Raw genomic sequence first — 24,482 nt, forward strand, 5'->3', positions numbered from 1 at the left:
AATGCCTCGTTTTAGGTTATGTTCTCACATCCGCAATGATACTATTGCAATACTGGCACTGCACGTGCACTAATACAAACAAAATTGTTGGCCGCAAAAATCAATAAATTTCAAAATAATTTTCTGTCAATCAAAAATCTATTATAGCTGTGCGTAAAATCCAATAGTATTAGTTTTTTTAATGCATGCTAAACATTTCAGTTCTAATTGAATGAATCACAATGAAAAAATGTGTTTTTTATAAATAAATATCAATTGTCCTAGACAGATATATTAAATAATAGAATTAAAAGATTTCGGTTTATTATACTTAAGCATATGTAATTATTATTTTTAAACTACGAATGTCCTTCGAAAACATCGTTAGGAATAAACCTACAGTACTTCGAATAATAATTAATAGCATAACATAGCATAGCATAGCATTAACGACTGTACAAATCGTGGGTGGCTGTCTTTTTCTACATTATAGAAATAAACAAAACAAGCATCACATTATACGTTATATAAACTTTTAGATTGGCATGGTATTTTGATTTTAAAAGTACTTCAAATTTAAAAAAAATGAGTTTTTCATAAAAACCAACCGAACAAGGTCAAAAATCTAAATACACTCGATTCTGTTTTTGCACGGATTTTTTTTACACGGCCGGGCAAAAAAAGTTTCCATACATTTTTTTTCGCCAAAACCTTATTTTTGCATAAAACGTTGAGAAATGATGTTACTTTTTTTGCACGGTTTTTGAAATTTTGAACTGAAAACTTTTTTTGCACGGGGGATGCGTACCGTGAATCGGGATCGGGTGTATGACGTTTTGTAAAGCAACTCATGGGCTTTAATTTGAGGCGTAATCCAGATATGCCGTTTCAAAAATTTTCGAAAAAAAAAATGTTTTTCGGGGTAGTGTTTGAACTTGAGCCATTTTGCGAGTACTGCAACCCTCTTGCATAGAGAGGTTGTATTGATGTTCTTCGATTGAGCTGAAATTTACAGGAGTTGTTTTCCTGTATCAATGAAGTTATTTCGCAAAATTTCAGATTTTTATATTAGAGGGACAAAATAACCAGTAATGATTTAATATAAAAAATATATACAAAACCAAGTAAACTGCTATAGCTATAGTAAAATGCACGGATTTGTATGAAATTTGGCATGTTTACTTTACGTTATATAAACTTCAAAATGAACATGGTATTTAGGTTTGAAAAAATGTTTCATATCGAGAAAATCATGTTTTTTTGTATTTTTTTTTTATCAAATCGTCTTATATTTTGTCAACCGAACTAGGTCAAAAAACTAAATATTAAAAAATTAAAAATCCGGATGGTATGAGCAGTGTGTGAAGGCCTCCGATTACCGGGTACCGTTGGTTTGACCACATATAATCTGAACACTTTTTAATTTGTACCCTGCTAATTTGCTCACCGTCCAGATTAAAAATGATTCAAACGTCATTTAGCTCATGAAACGGAGTAAAGTGAAATGGAACGCTGTGGAACGGAACGCAGAATCAAAACAAAACAGTGAGAGAGGTAACCAGAAACACGTTTCTATGGTGACTAGATGTTCAAATTAAAAATGAACCCCGATGGTTTGCATGAGGTACCATTCAAATTAACGGGGGTGTACGGTATATCGAATCTATGCGAATCTATGACATTTGGTCGAAAGACATTTGGTCGAATGACATTTAGTCGAATGACGCTTGGTCGAAAGTACATTTGGTCGAATGGACATTTCGTCGAATGGACATTTGGTCGAAAAGGTTTAGTTGCAACAGAAAGTATAAGATATTTGGTCGAATTGACATTTCGTGGAAAGGTAAGTGGTCGAATCTTAATCGTATGGAAACAGAGTTTTACGTTTAGGCTGACTATAGTCGAGAGGGCTTTAGGACATTTCGTCGAATGACATTTGGTCGAATGACGTTTGGTCGAATGACATTTGGTCGAAAGTACATTTGGTCGAAAGGACATTTGGTCGAATGGACATTTGGTCGAATTGCTTTGGAACTTTTTTTTGCTGGAATGACGTATAGTTGAACGGAAATTTGGTTGAAAGCTTATTTTTAAATGGTGAGATAATGTATTATTTTAAGTAATCTGAATCATTACCTGTTGTGGAATAAAAAATGGGACATTGTATGTCGTCTTATTTTCAAAATCCATACATCTTTTGATAAAATGAAATTTTCGGAAGTAGTTGTTTTATACATTGACTGAAATGTTTAGCTCTAGTGAATTTATTATTCTTTGAAATTATCATCATTCTTTGAAAAAATGCTCAAGTTTTTATTTTATTACTCAACGCTCAAAGCGCTTGCATTATTTATTACTCTTTTGAAATGTCATCGTTCTTTGTAATGAACTGCTGATCTTCATCTGATGGAAGAATTCGGAGAAAGTGCTTGGGATCTTTCTTTGAATTCCGGGTCTTTCCGCTTACGGAAGTGGGTAAGATTTTTGAATGCGGAAATCACAATTAAAACGGGAGGAAAAAGTTGCTTTAAGGAAAACATTTATGGCCAATTAGCTTATTGTTACTACCAACTTAATAAAATTCCTCAAGCAAATAATGGACCTCGGAAGAATAACATATTTTGCAGTAGAAGCTTTTAGTTATTAAAAATGAAAATTGTGCAGATTCTATGAATCGGGTAAAGGAAGACGAGCTTACTGAGGAGACAAAAAATGGCTTGCTTCCATTTAAGATCAACTTATCTCGAATTGCAGAACATGCCTGAATGAAAAAGCAGCTTGAAACATTAAAAACGCAAGAGGTTGATCAATATGTTGAGAGAGCGTCCATCAAATTGAATTTACAAAATTTTGCTAATCGTGCAGAGATTGTTAGTAAAATGGCTGATACTTTTTCAATTATTCAATCTCTCTTGTATTAGCGACAAAATGCTACTCTCGACTATAGTCAGCCTAAACGTAAAACTCTGTTTCCATACGATTAAGATTCGACCACTTACCTTTCCACGAAATGTCAATTCGACCAAATATCTTATACTTTCTGTTGCAACTAAACCTTTTCGACCAAATGTCCATTCGACGAAATGTCCATTCGACCAAATGTACTTTCGACCAAACGTCATTCGACTAAATGTCATTCGACCAAATGTCTTTCGACCAAATGTCATAGATTCCATACTGTGTTGCCGCTGCCATATCTGAAAGAAATGTCATTTCCTTGCAAAAGTGATTATGTGGATAACAATAAGGCATTGCACCAATGTTTTCGGTAAGCAGTAAGCGTTGTTTCTTATCACGCTGTTTGGTTGGGAATCAACTACCACATTTTATTAATTTGGGTAATGTTTTGATGGGTTTGATTGGGAGGGTCACATGTGTGCGTACCTTATATGATGGTATGTTTGCTAGAGATCATTTTGTAAATAATTGAGTTGAGCTTAGTTTAGACTGACTGCACATATGGCTATTATGAGAAATTGTACTGTTTATATCTTGAATAGAATTTTGACTTTTACTGGCCTTGAAATTTACAAATTTCACGAAAGAGTAAAATTGCATTTTCTCACGAAAATTAGGTATTTTTACAAAAAAAAAAACATTATACGTTACAGTAATTCTTATGATTTTGTGTATTTTCCGACACCAATATACACCGGTTAACTGGGTCATTTTGATTCACTTTTAACTTATGAAAAGTGTACTTCTGCCAAATGTGTTCCATTTTGAATAGTAATGAAAACATATTGGAAAACTATAGATTATTAGGAGATAGTTGACAAGCTGTAAATTGTTCTTATTGTAACTTGGTTACCTGTTTGAGTTCAAACACCACAACGAAAAATGCAGCAAATCATAGCTATAAATCCGAACACTTTTAAATCAAAATCCGATCAACTTTGTTTCAACATAAAGTTGTAAAATTGAACCATGTAAAGCTTTTCAATATCAGCTAAATATATCACGCCTTTAATAACTTGTAGAATGCATGTGTTCTGTATTCATTTAAAAATACAAAAGTAAGCAATGTTTGTGATTTAGTTGTTTGGACAGACATGTTTGTGGTTTAAACTGCAATCATCCGCATTGAACGACGCACAGTATTGTTCTTATTACATATTACTCATGTGTTGATAAAGATCAAAGTATTATTTCAGTTTTATTTGAAAATTGTGTACTTACGGCATCTAAACATACGATTCCAATACAATGTCCGGATTTAAAAAATATTTGGCTCCATTCCGGACACCTCTTTTTACTGTTTAAAACTGTATTTACATCCTATTTTTTCAATGTGGTGTCACTAAACTTTTAAACTATAACTTTGTATATTATTATGTTACAATCACTATATAGAAGGCATATTTTTCATTCAATATAGTTGTATAAACGTTGTGGGTGTATTCGTTGGCACTATCATTAATACAAGTTCACCACGTGAAATACACCACGTCTGGAGTATTTTTTTCATTTTTAAAAATTATTTATCAATGGTTACTGAATTATAAATGCGCGTAAAATAAGTAATCATGTTTATAACAAGTTAAGAAATAAAATAAACATATTAACCTTCAATTTAGCATTTTTTTGGTAAATATTATCAGAATATCCGGATATTGATACCGTCCGGATTTTGATTCACCACGGTACACCGCCAATGAGCCCTTGAGTTGCCCTACAAAACTTTACATATATAGTTTTTCGACCTAGTTCGGTTGACAAAATATAAGCCGATTTGATAAAACAAATAATTAAAAAAACAGTTTTTTTTTCGATTTGAAACATTTTTTCAATCCACATATCATGTTCATTTTTAAGTTCATGTAACGTAAAGTAAACATGCCAAATTTCATTCAAATTCGTGCATTTTTACTACAGCTATATCAGTTTAATTCATTTTGAATATTTGTTTTCATATTAAATCATTAGTGGTTATTTTGTACCACTTCCCCCTAATATAAAAATCTGAAGTTTTACGAAATAACTTCTTTTATATAGGAAAACAACTCCTGTAAATTTCAGCTCGATCGAAGAACGTCACTACAACCTCTCTATGCAAGAGGGTTGCGGTACTCGCAAAATGGCTCAAGTTCAAACACTACCCGAAAAATTTGTTTTTTCCGAAAATTTTTGAAACGGCATATCTGAATTACACCTCAAATTATAGCCCTTGAGTTGCCCTACAAAACTTCATATTTAGATTTTTGACCTAGTTCGGTTGGTAAAAAAAACACAATTTGAAAATCTCTAAAACTTTTATGAAAAACTCTTTTTTGATTTGAAGTACTTTTAAAATTCAAATACCATGCCAATCTAAAATTTCATATAACGTAGAGTAATCATGCCAAATTTCAACACAATCCGTGCACTTTTACTTTAGTTATATCAGTTTTTGTGATTTTGCATGTTTAGTGACATGAAATCATTAGGGGTCATTTTGTCCCACTTCCCCCTAATATAAAAATCTAAAATTTTGCAAAACATCTTCTTTTATATAGAAGAACAATCCCTGAAAATTTCAGCCTGATCAGAGCACATCGATACAAGAAGGGGTTGCGGCTCTCGCAAACTGGCTCTTAATTCAATGTCTACTTAAGAAGATACACGGAACCCAAACTATCTTCAAAGACGTCACGGAATAGGAAGATTGTGTTAGTAGGGTAGGGTGTATAGGAAGATGAGCTCAATTCGACAATTTAGAGCATTACAAATAAGATATGGTAATAAGTCCATAAATATCAATTTTGAATTTACATAATATATCCAAACCATTACTGAAAGAAAAGTTTCGATTAGTTAGATAAAAAAAACATATAATGTCACTGCACTACGTAACAATGCACCATCAGTATTCCCCAGCACTACGCGAATGACACAATTGACACGATTAATCCTGACCGCTTCACCAGCCTCCGCAGAAGCAAGCACACAACTTAGTACTTCTAATAATTACTAATGTATATAAAATGAACGAAATCTCTCTCTAACAAGCGTTTGAAATCGGTGGTTGCGAACACCATGAAAATTCAGTTTGTAAAATGCAATATGGCAGCCAAGTTCAATATGGCCGCCACATATTTTTATTTTTGCAAATGATGTTCTTATGTTTTCTCATTATAAAACCATGTTATTGTGAAGGGGTTGATGAAGAAATTTTCGAGTTATGGCAGTTTGAGTGAGGCAAGAATTGAGCATAATTTTAAACATTTTGAAAGACCAAGTGTAAATAGTTGGGAAATACTTTTTATATTTGTTTTGAATTGAGCTAGAAATGATTATAAAAGAAACTCTTGTCCCACTCGAACTTTTGCTCTCACTTACTCAATGGACATCATGAAAGAACAATGCGCAAAAAAGGCTGGATTATCAGCGTGTATGTACCGTTAGTTATGTAGTTTAATTCGAGGTTTCATCGCGTACAGTACTTTTCAAAAGAGTGACAGATAAACCCTCTTTAAATAAAACGTGCTTTTACAACATATTAAAAGAAATAGGGTGAAAACAACTTCGGCACAATCCACATTGGCATGTTTTTTTTATTTTCGCTGGAATTTTTTTTTAAATTTTGCAACAAGAAACACTATTATACGACTAATATTGTGGTTAATTATTAGTATAAAAGATTAAAAAACCACTGCTAAAGTGAATCACAAGAATTATGAATATGCTACGGCTCCCTACAGTCTTAATTTTGATCATAGCAGACGAGACTTGTTGATGGACATCTACCAAGCATGATTTGGAAAAAATACATGTTAGCAGAGAAAGGACATACGTTGTATAACAAAGAAAATTGGTCAGTCTTTTTGCTGCAATACCGTTTTGATTCATATAACGGACACTTTGAATGCCAGACAGCTCATGGAAATCCTTAATAGAAAAGTCAAATCCTCAATTGCAATCGTCCACTGAAGAGAAGGCAACTGAGAAAATTCAGAGATATCTATGACAAATGCTGATTAAAATGGAACTTCAAAGTGAGAACTTTTGAACGGCGAAAATTGAAAAATTTCGTGTGAAATGTTCCTCACTGAAAGTAGAGTGTCCGGAGTTTGAAGCTGTCCATAATATGAATCAGAACGGTACGTGGTATTGGAATTCTACTGTGGTTTATTTTTCTTTTTTTTTTCTAATGTAACGTCCCTGTAGAGACAGAACCTGCTTCTCAACTATTTTATAAGTTTTAAATGACACCGACACGTTAATTCTTCCAGTGAGCGATTTGCCCTTTGAAGGAAGCACCACACAAAACAACGGACTAGCATGCAACGCCTAGTAGCACAGTCAAATAACATTCCTGATGGAAAATTTTCCGGGCTGAAGCGGAAATCGAACTCACACTCGTTGGATCGATGCGGCTAAATGCTTGATAACACTAACCGCACGGCCACGAAGCCCGACAGTTTACTGAAACTATATTAAGTTTTATACTATGAAATCTTTCGTTTGAATGAATCCATTCGTTATTTTCTGCAACGAAAATTTCAAAGCATCCAGCTACGTAATAAAATTCAATCTCCATTTCGAAACAAACAATTATTGTGTAGTATCAAACGTATTGTAATTGAAATTCATTTATTACGTATTGAGAACTACTAAAAAGCCATGCGAGAAACGCTTGCCTTTGACAATCACAATCTCAATTGGTTTGTTTTAATCTACAAGATAAGATGTTTGACATATAAGCTAAGTTATCCTACACGAGCTTAGTGGCGTTGTGTATTTTCTGCTTCAATGCTGTTTTCAGAGAAGATCTTTTATTCATGTGCACATTTCATTTCTTCATTAAGCGTGCTAAACATTTTTATTATTCTGTTTTACACATAACATACTGATCTCATTGCCAATCATTATTTGCAAGATATAAAAAACACTTCCGAAACATATCTTACATCATTCTTGGTTTGGTGATGCCGCAACCAGTCATGGTCAGCTAAATAAAATCAGAAACCGACGGTTGTTGTGTGTATTTTTGCATTTTATCCCATCTGCTATCTCTTTCAACCATTCACAACAGAACCGTAAAAATAAAACCGCAAGACAACTTTTCCCTTGCTGCTCATAAGGTCACGACCAAAGGATTCTTCTTGATTGATCATGCTTGGGGGGGTCTTATCTTTAAATGCACCATCATGCTGGAGGCGCTAGAACTACGCCACGATCCTAGAGATGCCAAGCGACGAACCCATTCGTTCTCATAAGAAATCGATTGCTGTGTGCGAGCTCTGCTGGAGTCTGTGCCTTGTGAAACTTTCCGAACGAACATACGCACAGTGGGCTGAATCGGACCCGTAATCGGACTTATTTAAAAAACGCTAAATTTGAATCTCGAGATAATGCATTTCCGGTGGGCTAGGTTTCATCCTTTCAAGACCTAAGGAAGCGTCCGTTTTTCACTTATTTCCCTAATATTTATATCTTGTTTAGCTGTTTTGTGCAGAAGTGTGTTTTTCCGTTTTCGCGTTTTGTCTGCAGTGTGTTGGATGAAATCCAAGCAGGAGCATTGATGTGTCACATGATATGGATTGCAATCATCGGATTTATGTCCTTTTATAGGGGCCTTTCTTAGCAGAGTGGTTAGAGTCCGTGGCAACAAAGGCATGCTGAAGGTGTCTGGGTTCGATTCCCGGTCGGTCCAGGATCTTTTCGTAAAGGAAATTTGTTTGACTTCCCGAGGAGGAAAGAATAACTCGCCAATAACTTATGCATACCATATTTTGGTATCATACCAGAATTAGGTATTGTTCAGTTATTAATACCTCATTTTGGTATTAAAATGGTGTTTGAAAAAAATGTTTAAAACAATTAAAAATACTTCATTTTGGTATTCGATAGCAATTGAGGACTGCTGGAGGTATTGAACTAGTATTGAAAAATTTCACTTTTATATGAAAATCCATCAAGTATTATTTAGGTATTACAATACCTGATCTAAGTAACAGCTTGGTATTTGTAGAATATGCAGAAGGTATTATTTGAGGTATTTTATCTCTTATGCAGGGCTCATTCATACCTCATTCAGGTTGTAAGTATTGGAAATTATCTGGTATGGAATACCTCAATTTGGTATTCAGTAGTTATTTTCTTCTGCTCGGGTTCCCTGGACATAGAGTGTCACCGTGCCTGCCACACGATATACGAATGCAAAAATGGCAACTATGGCAAAGAAAGCTCTCAGTTAATAACTGTGGATGTGCTCATACAAGCACTTAGCTAAGAAGCAGGCTCTGTCCCAGTGAGAACGTAATGCCAAGAAGAAGAAGAAGTCCTTTTCTAGGGTCCCGTAATCGGCTCCTGAACATCCCGGATTACTTGTAAATGACCCTATGTTGCAAGAAATTACTTAATTAGTATTATATTGTACTTCACGCAAAAAATCTTGAAGACTGATGTATCGTCTTATTATGGATTTATCGAATAATCATGGAAATGTATCAAATATCCTTTGTATAGACCCCACGAAACAGGTGTATAAATACGGAACTGACGGTCAGACTGAGGCTCCTAGTACATGCCATAAAACTTGAATAGTGTTATGGTGTTGTGTCAAATTTTCATAGAACTCGGCGGAAAATTATGGAATTTAGAGCCAAAAGTTCACGAAAATTCGGTATTGAAAACAGGCCAGGGATGCAAAAATTAATGTGATGAAACCGGCACTAATTAATTTATTGAGCGTTTTTCCATTATTATTGATTATGCATTATTTCAAGATTCAAATTCAGTAGCTTCTAAATAAGTCCGATTACGGGTCCAATTTTGCCCACTGTAACATGGTTGCACTCGTTCACGATCGGAGCTTTTTGCTTCTCGATCGAAACCGAAATGATCGGAGCCCGTGGTTGGGGCTCCCTGGATGTTGCAGCGGGCTACCAGAGTGTACATATTTTCCCGCAGCCCAGCGGTTGGATTTAGTCTGTTGTGAGCTTTTGAACGGTGCGGATCATCTCTTGGCCTATGGGATCCACTTGTTGGACCAGGGCTGTTGTCTTCTCCCCAACAGTTTGAAGCAAGAAGAAGTGTGCTGAAAGTGCGACGCGGCGAGGAACTGAAGAAATTCAAACGGGACTTGAAGGCCCCTAGGAAGGTCTTCTATGTAAATAGTTTTCAATCGCTAGGCATTTGGACGGATGGAGGCAAACTAGTGCGTGACAAATCGTGGCACAGACAAGCAAGCTGGGGAAGGAAAGGTTCCATTAGTGCTCGGTTGGGGTGTTGATTGGCGAAGTGCTTTATGATCAGAAGGGTCAATAACTCAATCGAAAGTGAGATTCTGGATTTGAAATTTCACCGTGAAAGTCGGGCTGGAAAAGTGACAGTGGTGCTATTTCTTCTCTACTCGGGAGTAGGGGTTCGTGTTGTCCAAGTTGGACACGGAGTTGCCATCGGTGGCACAGTGCAAGTGAAGAGTGAAGAAGGAGAAGAACTGGAGTAGGACGAAGCAGCACAAAAACCGTTAAGATGCTGTCCGGACGAGGGTTTACCGTCTTGGCTGGAGCACTTGCGATATGTAAGTTGAATATGATTGGACTCTTTGGATTATACGGTATACTCTAGGCTGAGCTGATGTAGCTGTCGGTTGATCGCTCAGGCCAACCGTGTACCATTCTTCATAGTCATGATATTTGAACGAAATGGTGTCATTAAAAAAAAAGAGATTCCGTAGCATTATTGGGGTCATCACCACCAGTAGTTACTAGCTTGGCAGCATACGCAGATGTATATGCAAGATTTGTATGGCAAAAATATAGTGTCTGGAAAGTGGATTGACATGTGGGACCAAGTGTTTATGAGTTTTTATCTACTCACCGCAGTTCCATTTTGATCTTTTGAACTTTTTCCTTTCGCTCATTGAAGGCTGACAGCTTCATAAAGATTGATTTTTAAACATGACAGACTTCAAATTACATAGAAACGAAGTTGAATATGAGGTGGCATAGTGACAATCATTTAGAGCTGAATCTTAACGAAACGGAAACTGTGCGAATATGAAAATCAAAACTTAATACTTTTTGAAGAGAAGTTGATAGTAAGAGTTTATTTTATTGGTAAACAATGATGAATCACAGTAATCCTTTCAAATTGAGTCAAATTACATATGGTTTCCATTCTATAACTTTATGTTAAGTTTAATATGAAGTCTACGTTTTAGATAGTTCGATTGTAATCGATTCAAAATCAAATGTTTTTGTATGCACAATTATTTTACCGTAATTCGTGAATTCCAACGTAATCTTAACAGATGGACAGTTCGGCAAAATAAAACACTGTAATTCCGTCGAAAATCAAAGGTGAAATTTTACCGAAAACTGTAAAAAATTACCGAACTCCGTTTATTTCACCGAACTTTTCAGCTGTTGAGATTACGGTGAAATTCACTGGTTCCCGCCAAATAGTTTAAATGTTTAGTGTATCGTTATTGTATTTTTTGATCGGAAACATCAAAATATCGTTGCAATGATGTTCGAAAGCTGTTATTTTTTTGAGAAATGTGGATAAGTCTCCATATATGGTAAAATTAAAGTGAGTTGTATTTGGCCTTAAAACTCTGTAATACAACCAATATTGTATGTTTATCACTTCAATGCCACTAGAACAACGTTTTTTATATCTTTATTAACAAGATATTTAGCCCTTAGCTAGTTAATCTCGGGATCAACAACGTTACTTCCCTTAGATGAGATGGGATTCGATCCCAGGTCCTCGGTATGAGAGACGAATGTTTTAACCACTACAACAGCCAGATCCGTCCTCATTAGGGGTCATGCACAAATTACGTCACGCTCCGAGGGGGGGGAGGTGGTCACGCCAAGCGTGACAAGCCTTACAAAAATTTCGGAGGACTCATACAAAAAACGTGACAAAGGGGGGGAGGGAGTCAAAAAAGTTGAAATTTAGCGTGACATAATTTGTGTACCATCCCTTAGGAACAACATGATTTGAATTTGTTAATTAACAAAACATGTTTTAACTGGCATTGCTGCCTCTTTTTGGTCTTTGAAGGAGTGGAAATAAGTTTTATATCTTACTCCTTCTTTATTTATTATTGAGTTAGTTGAGTTCTTCGTCTATGGCATGGTACAGGTTCCATACTAGGTAGCGGTATTGCAGAATTGGAATAACATATGTTATATACAATAGATCAATATTATATGGGTTTTAAAATTGTTGCTCAACCTTTTAACGATGCCAAACTAACTGTTTGCATTAATAATTATTTCTACAGCGAATTCATACATATGAGTTAATTTTGTTGAGAAACATTATTACTGATATTTGTCCACTAGTTAGCGTAGTGTTTATTATATATATCGAAGACATTACAAAGTGGATGGAATTATTGAAAAAAAAATGTAAATTGGCAGTATGGGAAGAAACTAAAATTTCTAAAAATTACCAAGAACTCAAAAGTCCTTATTTTAGGCTGAAATTTTATACAGCTGAGCAATTCTCGCTGAAACCAGGCCGCCATCGGCACCCATCGTTAGAATTCCAATTTTATGTCACTGATCGCTAGTTCTCGATAAAACTTAAGGGTGGTCCTTTCTGTTTTCTCAAATTGATGGACCCCTCGTACGCCAGCTAGCTGAACAGTTTGCGAAAAAGCCCATTTTTCGATAAATCTTGGGTGTTCCTTCACGGGATATGTCTCATATTTCGATTGGAACACATAGCAAACTTAGTGACATCGTATAGAGAAAGGATATAGCTCTCATTTGAAGTTAAAAAAAATAAGCGGCCATTTTGAATTTCGCCATCTTGAATTTCGTAAGAAAAATCGTTTTTCACCATTAGCGCACCGCTAGTTTTCAATTCTGAGATCATCATCAGAAAGCTGAGAAAAAAAAATGCGTAAGATAGGCTACAGAAACTTGGTAAGCAATGGTATTTACCCCATGAAGTGAACGATTTTCTAAATCATGTTCTACGATTTTGACGTATATGGCGAGTGCAATCAATGCAAACATAATTTTTTGTACAACAAAGAAACATTTTTTCAATCGTTGGTGTTTTATTCGAGTCGAGTGAAGAATAAGAATATTATTTTGAGTGAAAAAATCTGGCGGCCATCTTGGATTTTGACGCCATCTTGATTTCAAGTAGTAAAATGGTTTTTTCACCTTGATAGCACTCACCATGTCGAATTTAGAGGCTATCAATAAACACAAGGTTACATATACTCTTCTTATTATTATTCTTAATTTTCCTGTCGTTACGTCCCTACCGGAACCGAGCCTGATAGAAGAAAAGTAAGTGTAATGGTAGCATTAATATTCAACATGTCGAGTGCTAACAAGGTGGAAACTCAATCTACTACTTAAAACCAAGATGGCGTCATAATCCATCGACCATCTTGCCAATTTATTTACTCAAAATAATACTTCCATTCTTCATCTCACTCGAATAATACACCAACTATTGAAAACTTGTTTCTTTGTTGTACAAAAAATGATGTTTGCATTGATTGCACTCAACATATATTTCAAAATCGTAGAACATATTTTTTTAACTGCAAATTAAAGCTATATCCTTTCTCTATACGATGCCACTAAGTTTGCTATGTATTCCAAGGGAAATATGAGACACATCACGTGATGAAATACCCAAGATTTATCAAAAAATGGGCTTTTTTGCAAACTGTTTAGCTAGCTGGCGTACGAGGGGTCCACCAATTTGAGAAAACTGAAAGGACCACCTTTAAGTTTCTTCGCAAACTAGCGATCAGTGACATAAAATTGGAATTCTAACGATGGGTGCCGGGTGAATTGCTCATTATTAAAATAATCCAAAGCTATCTATCAAATTGTACACTGCAGGTTAATTATAAGAACTCCATGTCTAAAAAGATTCCTGTAAGAACTTGTGTTCCTCAAGGCAGCATTTTGGGACCAATATTATACAATATTTTCACATCTTTTTTTTTTTTTTTTTTATTATAGACCCTTTAACTTTATTGTCATTCAGGTCTTGTGTATGGTGGAACCTTCTATAAACTATTGTATACATTGATATTTTTCAGATAACATATAACTGATTCAATTCTTTCTTCATCATCTGCTAAAATCTCCCTCAAACTTATCGGCAATCCTACTTTTTTCCTTTCTTCGTCTAAACTTATACATTCAACTAATAAGTGTTTAACAGTGAGCAATTCGTTACACCACTGGCACATTGGTGCTGCCATTCGTTCGAATAGAGTTAGGACCGTATGACCGATACGTATTCTAGTAAGGACTACATTTTCTCTCCGAGTCTTGCCTCTAGTTTTGTACGGGATGACCGAGTCTTTTACTTCTCGTAATTTGTTTTCCCTAATCTTTCCCCATTCGTATTGCCATTTAATTATTATTTTATTGTTTAAAATTTTCTTCATTTCTTTATAGTCCAATGCTATGCTGGTGTCTATTCTTTGTTCTAAGGCTAACTTCGCTTCTCGATCCGCTTTCTCGTTACCTTCAATACCTATATGCCTCGGTACCCAAAAGAATGTGACCTCTTTTCTATTTTGTAAACATTGAGTGTAAATCTCAAGCATTTGATCTTTCCATAGACTTTTAACTTTACTACTCTCCAAACATGTTACAACACTTAGTGAATCAGTACAAATTAAATATGCACCCGCCCCTTCTTCATTTGCTACCAACATTATTGCCTCTTTTGCAGCTAGACTTTCTGCTCCATAAATACTACTCTCATCATATATCCTTTTACGAATTGTCATATTATCACTGACTACACTATACCCACACTATGACTACACTATGTCCAATAAAACATTTTTGAACCATCTGTGTATAAGGTTTTATGAACCCTGTATTTTGTTACTCTTCTTTCATTGAAGAGCTTCCGCAACATGATTTCAGGTTGTTTACGACGCATTGCTGTATACAGGGTCTTGTCCACGAGAATTTTCTTACGTTTCCATGGTGCACAAGATGGTAGAGTAAAAATGTTAAGTAAAGGAACCTGAACTTCAAGCTCCTGTAGCAGATGGCCTCCTCTTTCTCTGATTGTCAGTTCTGGTACCGGTTTCACTGATCCCCACTCTTCTCCTGAACTGCTTTCATATGTTGTTGTTTCTTGTGATTCATCTTCGCTGCTTGTTGTTTCACATGTTTCTTCGATTATCTGGGGATCCAGAGCTTTCAGTTTCACTGCATACAAGGCTGTCCGTTGATCCACGTATGTATTGAAGCTTGGCATTCCTGCTTCAGCCCTTATACTTTCCGATGGACTTGAACGAAATGCACCGCTTATAGCCCTCATTCCAGCATTGTGTACCACTTCAAGTTTTTTCAAAATATCTTTGGACACTGAAGAGATCAGAGGTGCAGCGTACAACATCTTCTCGAGAATCGTCGCCTTGTACAGCTTACATATTGTTTCTCGATCACCACCCCATGAGCTACTAGCTACACATTTTAATATTTTCATTCTCTGCTGACACGATGCTCTAATATTCTCAACATGTTCTCTGAACCTTAAACTTTGATCAAACCAAACACCCAAACACTTGAATGTTTTTTCCTTCGGTATTTTCGATCCATTTATTGTCAGCTTGTCAGAGGCACTTTTCTAGCTCTAGCTGTTTTAAAAGTCACTGTAGCACATTTTTCCGCGGACACGTTGAATCCAGTTCTTTGTTGCCAGTCACTTATTGTGTTCAACGCATTTTGTAGTATTTCTTCATTTTTCTCAAAGTCATTGCCACCGTAAATGATAACGACATCATCAGCGTAGATTAAATACTTTACTTCACCAGGTAGTTTTTCTACAATAGTGTTAATGGCCACCAGAAAGAGTGTAACGCTGAGCACAGACCCCTGGCACAATCCGTTTTCCATTTTCTTTTCACTAGAAAGCGTACCGTTTGCGAGCACACGAAAGGTTCGACATGCCAGAGATCGTTCTATGAATCTGAGCAGATGTCCACCTATTTTCCAGAACTTCAACTTTTCCAGTATGAGCCTCCTCCACGTTGTGTCATAGGCTTTCGATATATCCAGGAAAACAGCCTGAGCATAGTGTCCTTTATTAAGATGTTCTCTAATTGTTCCTTCCAATTCCACTAAATGGTCTGTGGTGGATTTCGCCTTTCTGAATCCATACTGATATTTGTGCAATAACTTTTTGGTTTCCAAAATGAAAATTAAACGATTGTTCACCATTTTTTCCAAAATTTTTGCAACACAACTATTTAAATAAATTGGCCTATAGTTCAGTGGATTTGTTTTATCCCCTTTACCCTTGTATATTGGGATCACAATTGACTTAGTCCATTCTACAGGGTACACCGATTGTTGCCATAACTTGTTATAAGTCTCCAGCAACTTGTATTTGCAATCTAGCGGTAAGTTACTCAACATTCCATAATGCACATTATCTTCACCTGGGGCAGAGTCCTTCAGACTCTCCAGTGCTTCATCCAATTCATACATTGAAAAGTCTTTATTGTACTCTTCTTCCGGTGCATCGAACATAAGAAAAGGGTTACTTTCAGTTTGCTGTTTAACATCACGGAAATGTTCTCTGTACGAGGTATCACTAGAGACACTGCAAAAGGCTTCTGCAATTGCTTCAGCTATTCCCACACTTGTCGTTTCTTCGCGACCTTCATATTTGATTCCTCCAATGCAAGCTTGCCTACATCTTCCCTGGAGCGACCTGTATTTGTTCCACATATCTTTAACTGAAGTATGCACATTGAAAGAAGACACAAACTGTTTCCACGACTCTTCTTTAGCAATTTTGATCACTTGGCGTGCTTCACGTCTAGCTGTTTTGAAGTCTCTGGCAAGCTCTTCTCTACGTTCGTCGCTTGGTGCTGATTTCATTCTTCTTAATGCCGTTCGTCGTTTCTTTACCGCAACATGGACTTCGTCGTTCCACCATGGGACTACTCTACGCGACGGTGCTCCTTTCGTTCGTGGTATCGATTGCTCAGCTGCAGATATTATTCCCGAAGTAATTCCCTTCATTTGTTCTTCTGGGTCCCCTATTAAAGGGAAATCAACGATACGTTGATACTGCTCCCAGTCCGCTTCCTGAATTTTCCATTTAGGTCTGGTTGGATTCTCTTGCGTTTCTCTTGGGTTACAGATTAGAGTTGGCATATGATCACTACCGTAGCTATCTCCTAGGACTTCCCACTCCAAATTTCCGGCCAGATGTGTAGAACAGACTGCTACGTCGATGCATGATCCTTTACCTGTTGTTTGATTGTAGTATGTTGGTTCTCCGCTGTTTAGAATCACTAAGTCGTTTTTGTCAAATACTTCTTCTAATTCTTTCCCTCTTTTGTTGCTAAAACTGGAACCCCATACTGGATGATGAGCATTTATGTCTCCCACTAGTAATACAGGATTTGGGCCCGCAAAAAGTGCTTCAACTTCCGATATATTAAGGTTTGCTCCGGGTGGGAAGTAGACATTTATGATGGAGAAATTCAAAGGAGGACCAATATTTACTTTAATGGCTTCTAACGTGGTCTCCATTTCGATTTCTACGTTGTCAATGCCGTTCTTAACTGCGATCAGTACTCCTCCAGACGCTCGTTGACAGTTAGGCCGTGGTCGGTTATAAATGGTGTATCCTGTAATCCGAGGCTGAGTGCGTTGAGAGCACATTGTTTCTTGCAAACATATCACTAGTGGTTTTCTATCCTTTATTATAAGGTCCAAAACTTGTCTTCCTGTCTGTATTCCTTGGATGTTCCATGATAATATTACGGGTTGTAGCTTAGTTGCTTGATTTCGAATCCTGCTTGCTTGGGTGGTGCCATTTCTTAATTGTCCTTCATTCGTTGCGGCGTAGTTGGCAGAACTCCGAGGCAACTGACAGAGCACAGGTGGGAGTGTAACGTCCTCGCTCTCGTTCCTCGGACTATTCTCTCCTCTTCTGAAGAGTGGGGAGACTACTTTCTCTTCATCTAACCCCAACCAACTTACCGTTTCGCTCCTTCCTTCATCACAGATGTCGTTCTCGGTGCCATTTCCGTTGCTTCGGTCCATATCGTTATTTCCGTCATTAAGCATATTCCTTACACTGGTCATCTCTATGTTTGGGTGGCCTTCCTCGCTTCTTTTGGCTAGAGTTTGACTTTTCCTTGTTGATTGGCTCATGTCCGCTTCTGCTACTTCTGCTTCGGTCGGTGTCATCTCCTTCCTTTTCTCTTACAGTTTTCACACTTTTTGCTAACGTTCTTTTTGATTTCCTACGAACAGCTTTAGCAACTGGTGCATATCCTTCACTCTCGTTATCGTTGTTCACGGATTGCGACTCTGCATTAGACATTTCTTCTTCACTGATGGAAAATTCATTTTGCTCCTCAGTATCCATTTGTTGCTTTGCTGGACCGTTCTTGAAGTCGTCAATTATCTTTCTGAGTTGAATTACTTCTTCGCGCAGTTTAACTGTTTCATTCTCCTTTTCCTTTTCAGATTTTTGTGACATCACTTCCTTGAGGTTTGCTAATTCTTCCTTGAGTTTTCGAATTTCCACGTCCTTTTCGTTTTCTTTCCTAATGTCTTCAATCCTCGCCTGCGCGCCAGTCACAGCAGAATACGAACGATCTCCATGCATTCGTTGATATTCTTTCCTGGCTTCGGCAAAGGACACACCACTTTCAACTTTTATTTTTATAATTTCCTCCTCCTTCATGTACAATGGACATTTCTTACTCGCCGGTGAATGACTATCCTTGCAGTTTTTGCATGCAGGCTGTTGGGTACAACTTACATCTTTTCCAAGTGTATGAGTACCGGAGCATACTTTGCACACGGGTGTGTTCTGGCATCTCATTTTTGTGTGTCCGTAGGAGTAGCAGTTGAAGCATAACATTGGTGCCGGATAGAACAATCGTGTTGGCACTCTCAAAAGTCCGACGTTGATGTACTCCGGTACTACCGTTCCATTGACGGTCAGTACTAGTGTCGCAGTATTCACTTTTTGTCCATTTTCGTAACGGGTAATTCTTCTCACCTTGCTAATACCTTGTGGTGCCAACTCCTCCAGTAGGTTCTCTTCAGTCATTTTGATGGCCGCTCTGCAGGTGATAACGCAGTTTCTAACGTTCAGCTTTGGGTGTAAGACTACCTCAACCTTAGTTCCGTCGATCAATTGTTTCATCTTCAGCAGCTTTTGCGCTTGATTCACACTCCTGGTCGTTAGTACATACTTTGTATCCTTTTCTTCGGTGTTGGCAGCTTCAACGTTTCCTCCACAGACTTGATTGATAGACTTACTGAGAATGAAAGGATTTTCTGGCAAGTTTTCTCCTTCAGCAGCTCGTAGAGACAAAATAATGCGTTGCCCGTGCATTCCGTGTCGGTCCATCCATACTGGTATGGTTCGATCATTTCTATCCGCTCCATGCTTCGAATGGCCGCCCCAGGGTGGGTCCAAAGACGAAATAGCTGTGGCCATATTGGCCAACAGCGAAGAGTTAGCTAGCTTCCTTCTGTCAGCTTATTTTTGCTGGTCACTCAAATTGAATATTCTACACTCCCAACTGCGTTCTTGCCGTAGCAAGTAACGACTACCCTTTTACCTAGAACTACTATATCACCCAAGGGTTGAAGGTCCAGGTGAATAGTTTAAGCGCGCGTTCACAGAAAATCAATTTCGATGGGGACGCTTGGTAGTTCTTAGTCACTACGATCTCCACCACGCAAACAGTGGTTTCTCCACAAACCACGGAGAGATTTGTTTCTGGTGAAGCTGCCGATTGCGCCTAGCAGGTGGCAATGTACTGGGCAGCGCTTCTTCGTGCTATGTAGCACGCAAGCGTGCGCTTGCTAGTCGACTTGTGTACAATTGTCTACAGCAAACTGGACTGGTGTTTTGCTTTTATTGACACTATTGAAACAGTCGAAATAAGCAAACTACAGAATGCTAGTAATATTCTCCGCGCTCTACTGACTCTCTGAACTCTCGTACAAATGGTATTCTTGGAAGCTTAATTTTCTGTCACTTATAACGCTTCGAAAAAGTTCTTAGAAAATTCACTTCATATGCAAACAAACTTGTCTGTAATAGGGTTACCAACCAAACTCCATTTTCACATCTGACTTACCTGATTTTTTTTTTTGAGGGTGACGCATACCTGTCCACCAAAGGACGAAGCCTGCATGTCATCTGTAGTAGATTGCAAAAAAGTTAAAAACATTTTTCTTCATACTTGCGAATATATAAGATTTCTCCTAATGCTTCCAAAACTCAACTAATAATATTCCCACATAAACCAAAAGCTCTTTATTTGAAAGCTTCAAGTAGAAATTTTGTCCCGATGCAGAGGTTCCAATCAATTGGTCAGATGGGATCTAGGGATCATGCTAGATAAAACTTTACCTTTCGAAAATCACATTGAGGACATTCAAGCCAAATGTAACAAATATGTAAAATGTCTTTATCCCCATATTAATGGAAAATAAAAACTTAGTCTTAAGAAGCTTTTGATCTTCAAACCAATTTTCAGGCCAGCCATGTTGTATACTGTACCAATATGGACTAGCTGTTGTAATACCAGGAAGAAAGCTCTGCAGAGAATTCAAAATAAAATTGTGAAAATGATTCTGAAGCTTCCTCCCTGGTATAGTACCAATGAGTTACATATAATATCCAATGTTGAAACACTGGAACAAATGTCAAATAAAATAATTAATAATTTCAGGAAAAATCGTTGCAGTCTTCTATTGCCACGATTCATGCGTAATATATTTAGGCTACGTTAGGTTGAGTAAATTAAAAACGTGTTATTTTCTCTTATAAGCAAGTGAAATCAACTCATCTATAAAAAATCTGAACTGCTACGGCAAATGAAATGTAATATGTTGTTAACCAAATGTTAACAAAAGCATAATTTTAAAAAAAGAAAAGACAATTTACACCGTCTTTAGCCATAGGCTGCACAGACTGAACGATCACTAACATTAGGCAACGGACAACACGAAACACCCAGTAGCCCAGCGATGAATTTCTCGTTTGACGAAAAGTTTTCACCGACTGGAGCGGGAATCGAACACACACCTCGTGGCACAATACGCCTAGACGACTGACGCCGCTAACCGCAAGGCCATGAAGCCCACATTCACCCTTTTTAACAAATTAGGATGATAGTGCTATCCATCACAGAACACCTAGATATAAAAATGTAATGTTTGGAATGAGACTAATAACAAATTAAATAAATAAAAAATAATAACTCAGGTTGAATCCTCATTGGTAACTATAAAAGTTAAGTATTTGTATCAACTAAGGGATCATTTTTATTTGATTCGTAATGCAAAACTCATGACAGTTTGTTGCTCTTTGAAGCAGATTCACCGATAAACGTCCATTGATTTCATGCTTTCCACAAACATTCCAACGCAAGTGCCGCTTAACATTCGATCGCGCATCTCGCGCACGCAGTTCCAGTTCCTGAGCAAAGAAGCCACAAACAAAACCGATAGAAACGCGAAAAATATGGGTCAGATTTTCCTTTCATTTTGGACTGGCTGCTGCCCATTAACCGTAGACGATCATCGCGCTTCGTAGCCGAACAACGCACACCGTGACGATCGTCCGTGCTGAATCGTAGTAAACTACCATCGCAGATGGGAATAGGAAAGAAAAGGTGATAATAGCCCCCCAAAAGTTAAAGCAGAAAATTGATGTTTTATTCAAATTTTCTGGAGCTGTTCACATTCGGCGTATGGTCAGGGTTGAAGCCGAAAAAACATGGAAAAGAAGTCGCCTGTTTGCATATGTATAAACTCACTGCTCGTCACTAATTGGGATGCTCTTGGACAAATTTCTCCTCCTTAATTTAATTTCGAAGATAATTTAAAATGATCATAATGTGACCATATGGTACTAAATCCACTGTCTGGAAGTGCGTCTGGCAAAACTCGGAGAGAGGTGTGACGCGTTCATGAAAAAATCATAAGCGATATGAAGAAAATCTGTGGCACACGGCGAAGAACTGATAATGATCCACCTGGGCTACCAGTTTCCGATCGGGTGAATGAAAAATAGCGATAAAAAGTTGTCTTAACCTCGATTGGTGTTGATTGGTAGTTTAACGCAAACGTTGAGTGCGTGTTTCCATGTAGTGCAAACTGAATAACAAGGTTACCTTTCGAGCGAGACAATCATATTTAAGCGTCAAGTGTTTGAGTGGACTGGACGTTGAATTTTCATAAATGGGTCAATGAACTTTTTTTTGGGATTTGTGAAAATGACTGTGGGAAACAATCATGTTGATCAAATACATAGGTCATCGCTTTACTTGAAAATTAATAAAGTTAAAAGCCCTTGGAAATCAATGCAGAGCGAGGTTTTGCCGATTTCGAGGTCAAAATAGCATACCGCCTAAAACATTATTTTCATTCCTTTATTAGTATCATTTCAAATAGTACAATTATTTCTCACATCTTGGTGTTCCGTGCAAGACAACACTATCATCCTAATTTGGTAAAACTAGATTAAGCTTTTACTAACATTTTGTTAACTACATATTACATTTAATTTGCCGTAACAGTTCAGAATTTTTGCAGGTGATTTCACCTGCTTTTAAGATAAAACAAACGCCTTCAACTAACTTAACCTACATATATAACGCATTATAAAATTTTAAATAATTTTTTTGGACATTTGTTCCATTATTTCCCCATCGGATATTCTATGTACCTCATAAATGCTATACCAGTAATGGAACTTCAGATTCATTTTCAAAACATTGTTCTGAATCTTCTGCAGAGCTTTCTTCATGGTATTACAACACCAAGTCCATATTGGTACAGAATACAACATGTCCGGCCTGAAAATCAGTTTGGAGATCAAGAGCTTGTTTCTGTGCCATACAAAACCCGAGTGTTCGGAATTTGAGACAGAACGGTATGAAGAAAACTATCCAAACTTTTTGTCAATCTACTACAGATAACACGCAGGCTTCGTCCTTTGGCGAAGAAACATGTAAAGTTCTTTGAAACTTCCTAAAGCAAAAGAACAGTGCTTTTTCGTGCTACAAAAACAGTACTTTTCGGTACTTAGGTTTTTCCATCTACATTTCATTTGCCGTAGCAGTTCAGATTTTTTATAGGTGAGTTGATTTCACTCGTTTATAAGAGAAAAAAACACGTTTTTAATTTACTCAACCTAACGTAACCTAAATATATAACGCATGAATCGTGGCAAAAGAAGATTGCAATGATTTTGCCTGAAATTATTATTATTTTTTTTGCAATTGTTCCAGTGTTTCAACATTTGATATTCTATGTAACTTATTGGTACTATACCAGGGAGGTCCTTTTGATGCTTTCGACTGGTATGTTTCGCACTGGGGGATTTTTTCGGCAATGCAGTCTTAGGAGCAATTAAAACGACAAAATTTTGTTCTATGCCCGACGTTTCAATGGTCTATGCCATCTTTCTCAAGGGTTAGGAAGCTTCAGAATCATTTCCAAAATTTATTTTGAATTCTCTGTAGAGCTTTCCTCCTGGTTACAATTACATTAGCTAGTCCATATTGGTACAGCATACAACATGGCTGGCTTGAAAATTTGTTTGAATATCAAAAGCTTGTTCTTAAGACAGAGTTTTGATTTTCTATTAATAAGGGGATAGAGACATTTTACATATTTGTTACATTTGGCTTGAATGCCCCCAATGTGATATCTGAAAGTTGAATTGAAATTCTTATCTAGCATGAGCCCTAGATACTTAACTTCATCTGACCAATTTATTAATTATGTGGGAATATTATTAGTTTAGTTTTGGAAGCATTAGGAGAAATCTTCCATTTTTGCAAGTATGAAGTAAAAATATCAAAACTTTTTTGCAATCGACTAGGGTAACAGCACCGGTTTTGGCCAGCCCAAAAGAAAATGTCAATACAAATTAAATGGGAAGCCGTATTTATACTACAAATATATCAAATGCAAGCTTCTAATCCATATTATGTGTGTAAAATATCAAAACTGAGCTATAACCATTTTTTCGCTTTGAAAATCCCGTTGGTCAATATTGGCCAACGGAACCAGTTTCGGCCAGACATTTAACTTCGGTTCCTAAATTGGCCAATCGCACTGATTTCTCATGAGAGTGGCCAAATTAGGAGTGCCCTGGCTAAATAAGGTGTATGGGAGTTAAAATTATGAGGGAAATGAATTGTTTTTCTTATGTTTTGAATCAATTTGGACGAGTAAATGAATGTAGCTCTATCATGTGAATGTGATCTACTGAAAACAAAAGGTTTCATGCGGATTGGCTATGTAAAACGGTGGATCATCCACTATGGCTACAACTGGCGTATGCCCGCAGTTGCTACGCGACACGTAAATGCATATACAATAAAATGGATCATGGTCAGTCACCAATCTTTTCAATCTCAATGTTTCAGTGGGACTTTTTAAGATTTACCATGTAAATTTAATTATTGTTATTGTGGTGATAGAACCATTTGTAAAAACAACCGTTCGATTTCGACACGGTTGAAGAACGACAACATGCAAATTTCTAGACAT

At 37.0% G+C, this 24,482-nt stretch overlaps 1 protein-coding gene across 1 annotated transcript in view; it reads left to right on the forward strand.

Annotated features, from left to right (window-relative positions):
• The first annotated feature begins 9,839 nt into the window (after positions 1 to 9,839).
• LOC5567768 (protein Skeletor, isoforms B/C) overlaps positions 9,840 to 24,482 on the forward strand; it is a 64,087-nt gene continuing 49,444 nt past the window's right edge. The window contains exon 1 of the mRNA XM_001657618.2: positions 9,840 to 10,486. Within this exon, the coding sequence (XP_001657668.2) occupies positions 10,438 to 10,486 (49 nt within the window). The 5' untranslated portion in view covers positions 9,840 to 10,437. The remainder of the gene's footprint in view (positions 10,487 to 24,482) is intronic.

This window comes from Aedes aegypti, chromosome 1, assembly GCF_002204515.2.
Source record: "Aedes aegypti strain LVP_AGWG chromosome 1, AaegL5.0 Primary Assembly, whole genome shotgun sequence".
NCBI classification, from domain to species: domain Eukaryota; kingdom Metazoa; phylum Arthropoda; class Insecta; order Diptera; family Culicidae; genus Aedes; species Aedes aegypti.